Source organism: Lathyrus oleraceus, chromosome 1, assembly GCF_024323335.1.
Source record: "Lathyrus oleraceus cultivar Zhongwan6 chromosome 1, CAAS_Psat_ZW6_1.0, whole genome shotgun sequence".
NCBI classification, from domain to species: domain Eukaryota; kingdom Viridiplantae; phylum Streptophyta; class Magnoliopsida; order Fabales; family Fabaceae; genus Lathyrus; species Lathyrus oleraceus.
Window position 1 is genome coordinate 134,799,211 of NC_066579.1, and position 6,836 is coordinate 134,806,046.

Below are 6,836 nucleotides of genomic sequence, written 5' to 3' on the forward strand. Positions count from 1 at the left end.
TTCAGTGAGCAGAAAAAGAAATATGTGAAGTGAAGCAGCAACACACACCACAAATTAACTCGAAATTGGACCAACATGGATTGTGGCCCCTCTTCTGCGACACATGAATTTATACTGTTATGTATGAAATTGATTTTTCTATCCAGAAATCATAATTGGGAGACTCTTATTGGATGGAACAAGTATTTTATGATATTACTAGTATCATATAATGTGGATATTTGGAAAAAGAGAAAATAGCTTCTAAAGAATGTGTGGTTGGAGAAACAAAATGAAATGCTAGAAGCCAATAGAAACATAGACATAGATTTCATAAGATATGTACCATTCATTTTTCACAGTTGAAACCGCATATATAAATAACACTCATAACTCATCACATTCAATAACCATCCTCAACATTGCCAATACAAATATTCATTTGTTAACTCAGTAACCACCAAAATACTACAATGGCCGCTTCCACAATGTCTCTCTCTTCTTCATCATTGGTTGGGAAGGCAATCAAGCTTTCCCCATCCACTCAGGACTTTGGTGTGGGAAGAGTCACAATGAGAAAGACAGTCACAAAGAAGGTTTCTTCTGCTAGTCCATGGTATGGACCGGATCGTGCCAAATACTTGGGTCCATTCTCCGGTGAAGCTCCATCCTACCTCACCGGTGAATTCCCCGGTGACTACGGTTGGGACACTGCTGGACTTTCCGCTGATCCGGAGACCTTTTCCAAAAACCGTGAACTAGAGGTCATCCACAGCAGGTGGGCTATGTTGGGAGCCTTGGGATGCGTCTTCCCGGAGCTCTTGGCTCGCAACGGTGTCAAATTTGGCGAGGCAGTGTGGTTCAAGGCAGGATCACAAATCTTCAGTGAGGGTGGACTAGACTACTTGGGTAACCCAAGCCTTGTCCACGCACAGAGCATTCTTGCGATATGGGCGACTCAGGTTATCTTAATGGGAGCAGTGGAAGGTTACCGCATTGCCGGTGGACCTCTTGGTGAGGTGGTTGATCCATTGTACCCGGGTGGTAGCTTTGATCCATTAGGCCTTGCCGAAGATCCAGAAGCATTTGCAGAGTTGAAGGTGAAAGAACTGAAGAATGGTAGGTTAGCGATGTTCTCAATGTTTGGATTCTTCGTTCAAGCTATTGTAACAGGAAAAGGACCTATAGAAAATCTTGCTGACCACCTGGCTGATCCAGTTAACAACAATGCATGGGCATATGCCACAAACTTTGCCCCTGGAAAGTGAGAGGAAAATAAACAATGATAAGTGACTAACTTGATTATCGCCACAATGTGTGAATTTCTTATCCAATATACTTTGTAAAATATATGGATGGTGTATTTAGAGACTGAAATGAATGTGAATGATGATCATGAATGTTATCATATCATGTAGGGTTGCATTTTTTCATTGCATATTCTAGATTTTGTTAATTATTTGTCTTAATCATTGATATTTGAGGCAAGTATTTGAGATTTACGAAATCGAGTACCTATTCCAATATAAAATTCTGAGCTTCATACCAGTGGCAACTGAAGTCGAGGCAAATTTATGAGTATCAAAACCAGTTCCAGCTGCAGCAAAATTTAGAGCTAAAAATATGAATTGACAACCTAATATTTATGTAATTATCCTGTACAATTGTGCTAACTTGTACTAGTATATGTTATTAGTGAAGCTAGAACTTTCTGCTGTTTCTCTCATTTCCTTTGCATCTCTGGTTCTTATTGTTGCTTGGGATTTTAATACTTTAAGTGGTGAAGAAAGAGGCGTTGGAATCTTTGCAGCCTAAATGACTCTTGAAAAAGAAACCAACAAAGACCTTACCGATTCAGTACAGAATATGAGTGGAGGAGAAGAACCAGAAGATTTGAATTGCGGTAAATCAAGAGTAGCTTTGGCATTAGACTATTGATATGATACAATGATTCCAAATATAATTTGTTTATGTGATTGTGTATATTTCTTAAATCAGCACATACAATCCAACTAATTCATACAAGAAATCAAGCCACTATGAATATTTCACGGTCTCACCTCTCAACATATGATAGTCGCAGTGTCATAGCATTCAACACAGAGGGTATGTTTCAATAAAAGTCACCCCTCTTGGAGCTAACTTATGCTTATAGGAGGAAAGAGAAGAGTGTGAACTAAAGCCATTAGTAGCAGAAGCGAGAGATTGGCTAGGGCAATGGTTTGCAGAGATTCCAGAATGGGAGCCTGAAGATGTGTATAATAGAAGGGTGGCATGGATTAGATGCTTAAGATCCCTTGTCATGCATGATCCCCAAAAATTTCGAATTCATAACAACTCCGGTTAGTGTGTTTGTGTGCTCAAATGAAGAAAGAAGTAGACAGACAAAAAAAGGATGTGACTAGGGTGTTGGTAAGAACAAAATATAATTTAGTTCTCAACGAAACATTCAATGTGGAGATAAACAAAGAAGTCTTCATGGTCAAAATAATCGAGGATTCGCAGGGTCCAATGAGATTAGAAATGTTAAAACACATAGAGAACAAGGTAAGTCGATGTTGAAATTATGTATCACGGGGGACAAATGTCGAACACTATGATCTAGACAACTGGTTCGACGAGTTGAATCAGAAACACCGCAATAACAAATACTAGATGATGGGGTAGAAAAACAGTAAATAACACGATAGTTGTTTATCCAGTTCGGTGAAATCACACCTACATCGGGGGGTTGAGTCCACAACCCAAAAAAGGAAATTCATTATTAGTAGTTTAATACAATTAATCTTACAAGCAACAAAAACTCCTATGTTGTTCAATGTATCTTCGTAACACTACTCAATGACTTTCTATTTAAGATTTCCCCTAAACATGAGAACCTACTCACTTTCTTTTCAATCACACAATCCATGATTGGAGATTACAATTCAATAATCAATGTTGAATACTACCACTCAACTCTAGATAAACTAAATATGTCAAGTTATTAAAACATAGTGGTGTACATACAGGAATAACAAGGACTCATAATAAACCCTAGCACTATAAAATCTTCAATGTAGATTTTGAGCTCCTTATATAGCAGAATAACTCCAGACTTTTCTCCTTGTATAATAGCTTTAATTTCATCGAGAATTAATGCAGAATTTATTGGATATAATATGTTCCATAAATCTTTCTAACAAGATATGATTTCGTTCAATTTAAATTCAAATTTAAATCTAAATCAATCTTCGTCCAGGTGTCGAACAAATCATCTAATCATATTTCTAAGCCAATTAACAATAAAATCTAATCTAATCTTTGACCGGAAAATCTTCCAAAATGCAACAACAATAACGTGTTGCGCAATGTCTAGATATCGTACTTTATGTTGTGACATTGTGTCCAACATGTATCCCTTCTTCACCTCCATACAGCTTAAGCAAGCTAGATTAATCTTGAATCCTTTAAACACTTGTGCTTGTTATTGCTTTGCAAAATATTGTCAATCCAAAAGGAACAACAATCCCTCCATTTGATAAATTATGGAAAAACAACTCTTCAAGATATAACAATTATTCAGACCAGAACATGTGACAGTCTTCAGAGCATATAATGATCAACAACCTTCCAAATATCAAAGATAAGCTCAACAATGAAAAATTAGTAGCATTCATCACAAATGCCACACAAAATAATGCTCTAAAACCCATCAGACAGACATGCAATCCTTTACAACTTAGTCATGCATGACAATTATTCAACTCATAGTTAGTAGCATACATCCTAATAAGTAACAATTATTCGCATGAAATCATTCACATATTTATTCATGCATAACACAAACAGTTGGTAGTTAATAAAAGGATATGCAAAAAGCTACTAACACAAAAGCTTACATCATAAGGGCAAAATATTTTGTTCGATGCTCCAGCATGTGAGCACAACATTAATACTTACCCAGATGGTTAGTACTAAAAATATACTTGCGTTAGCTCAGCGACACCATATTACTCCCTTTTTTTCCATAATTTGGAAAATGGTAAGTATCAAATGACACCTAGATGTTAGTCATGCATAGGTTAGTATGTTAGCACATACATAGCCAAACACATGAGTAGAATATTCAGAACAACATCTAGAGATGCACACGTATTAGATCTATTTTAGTGTACATAAGTTCAAAGAGCTATAAAGCTTATCCAAATCCAAAAAATGTTCAAATACAAAGGCCAAACAACAAAGTTAGAACATCTGAACTTATTCTTCAATACATCATCCTATGCAGTTCTTGTAAGCAATCTAGATGTCATCCTCCTCCATGTCAGAATCACGTTTTTGAACATGTTTCTTCTTCACAACCTTCATCTTGGTGACAAACTCCTTTCCAATTGTAGATGGTCCACAAGATGCACCTCCACCATTTGCAACAGAGGGGGAACCAATCTCCTTTTTCTTTCTTTCCTCAAAAATCTTTCAATATCTTTCATGATAGAGATTCCCTTATCATAGGGTCTCTTCTTTGAGTTTACAAACTTTTGACTCATATCAACATAGGTAACCAGATGTGGGAGAAAAGAAACGGTAGCAAGAGAAATACATCACCCGAATAAAATTCTTGCTTGTAACGAAAGTCTATATATAATGAGGTTTAGAAACAAGAGAATTTTATATTATTTCATGTGCAACACAAAATAAGAGAGAGAGAGAGAGAGAGAGAGAGATGGAGAGAGAGAGACTCCCCCTGCACACCTCCCTATCATTTACTGTTATTGATTCTCACAAGTGAAGACACCAATTGCACTCGTTAACTTTTCAAAGTGGACCGCATCTAATGCCTTAGTGAATCTGTTAGCCAATTGTTTTTCAATTTCCACATGTTCAATAGCTAAAACTTTATCTCCAATACGCTCCCTGATGAAGTGATTTCGAATGTTGTTATGTTAAGTTTGACCTGTAATTATTGAAATTTTTTTAGCCCTTATGATGTTAAAAAATGATTTCATGACATATTGTTCCATATTATACTCCTCCAACATTATCTTCATCCAGTGTAACTACTTACCACTGCTCTGAGCAGTAGAGTATACAATTTCATCAGAAAACAAGGTTACTATGATTTTCTCCTTGTTGACCTAATACAATATCATATTGACAAGAGGAACACATCCATCATATGTACTTTTCCTATCATCGACACCATCACCATTGTAACTTATCATAAGGTTCTCCTTGTCTGTTACACATACTTTCTTCAGTAGATGTACCACTTCTTCAAATGTCAAAACTTTTGTTGACAACTTCCTTTCAAGACCTATCCTTTTGTGATATAACCACATCCTATTCAGCAAAATTTCTTCATCTAAGAAGGGTATTTTGAGAATGATAATCTCTTTGTCATCCAGTCTTTTTTGAATGGTGAACATAATGACAAAGGTATTAGCTTCAACATCTGTCTCTGATTTTTGAATTCTAGATTCTTCGGAGTTTCTTATGGTGAAACCTTCCATATTTTTAATATCAGTAGGAGAAACCAAAATGATATCCATATGCAAGTCCCTGTTAATAAGACATTTATCTCATTTATCTAACAAATATTGTCCTTCGGAATGCATGATAGCCTTGGAATGAACCTGATGGATTCCAGATGATCACAACATGCTTCCATTTTCTTCAACAGTTATCATGGATTCCAGATGATCCCAACATGCTTCCACATATAGTTCCATTTTCTTCAACAGTTATCATGGTAACAACATGCTTCTCCTTACCTCTAACTAGATAGTGATCTTCATATATAGAAATAAGATCAAGATCTTAATCATTATATGGAGACATATCATCCATAGATCATGTGTTCTTTGAAGCAAAACTAGAAGAATGCTTTCATTCTTAATCATAACACCTTCCCCTGGTGTCTTTAGATCTCCTAATGCATGATCATGGTTGGAAACAACACCATCATTAGTTATAGTTGCATTAGCCTCAACATCTTCATGGACATGATCATCATTCTCCTTATGCACTTGAGACTTTGTCAACATGTCATATAGGATTTCTGGTAGATCGTTATCACCATGTGGACTACTCAATCCGGTTTCATGATAGTCTTCTTTAGAAGACATTATAATGTCATGATGATATCTCATAGATACACACTCGAGTGGAACCTCATTCATACTTCCACCAGTAGCTAGATCAGATTTATCTGATACATACAACTTGTGATTGGACTTCAACACACCAACTCCTGCTACACCAAACAGCATATCACGTTGTTGTTTATTCACGCATCCAGACACATGAGAAAGAATTATGCCATATCCATTATTCTTTTTCAACTTATTCTTTTGAACCATTGTAGGTTGTTCAAAATTGGGAGGCCTCCAGCCTTCCCTTTAATGACCTAATCCTCATGAGATAAGCCAGACTCCTATGAAAGAAGTTGAGACATCTTGTATGACATCTTAGTTGTTCTTTCTTCTTCATACATAATTACTTTATCAATCCTGAGGTCTTGCAAACCCCTAAAGTTTTTCTCATATATGACATTCTTCATAAGAACTTCTGTACCTTTGTTGTTAACAAAATTTTCAGACTTGTTGAATGTCATATTCCATCTTTGATCACACGGTTGGTTCATATTGGCAGATAATCCTTTTCTCAAAAGAATTTATTCTTGACCAGGATTAACCAAGTTCCCTGAGCCCTTGATTATTCTCTTTGTTTGATTTCCATGAGTTGTCTTATCTTTATCCATGTGCCTGGTACTTTCACTATTGAAATACCAACATTTACTTGAGGAACTTATGTGTTTTGTGTGAGCTATGGAGCCAGTTGATGTAGCATTGGATTTCAACTTCTTCTTAGCATGA

General features: G+C 36.2%; 1 protein-coding gene across 1 annotated transcript; it reads left to right on the plus strand.

Annotated features, from left to right (window-relative positions):
- Positions 1-254: 254 nt before the first annotated feature.
- LOC127122250 (chlorophyll a-b binding protein of LHCII type 1) lies at positions 255-1,392 on the plus strand. Its single transcript, XM_051052619.1, has one exon. It carries the CDS (start codon positions 453-455, stop codon positions 1,245-1,247), a length of 795 nt encoding a protein of 264 aa, XP_050908576.1. The 5' UTR covers positions 255-452; the 3' UTR covers positions 1,248-1,392.
- Positions 1,393-6,836: the final 5,444 nt, after the last annotated feature.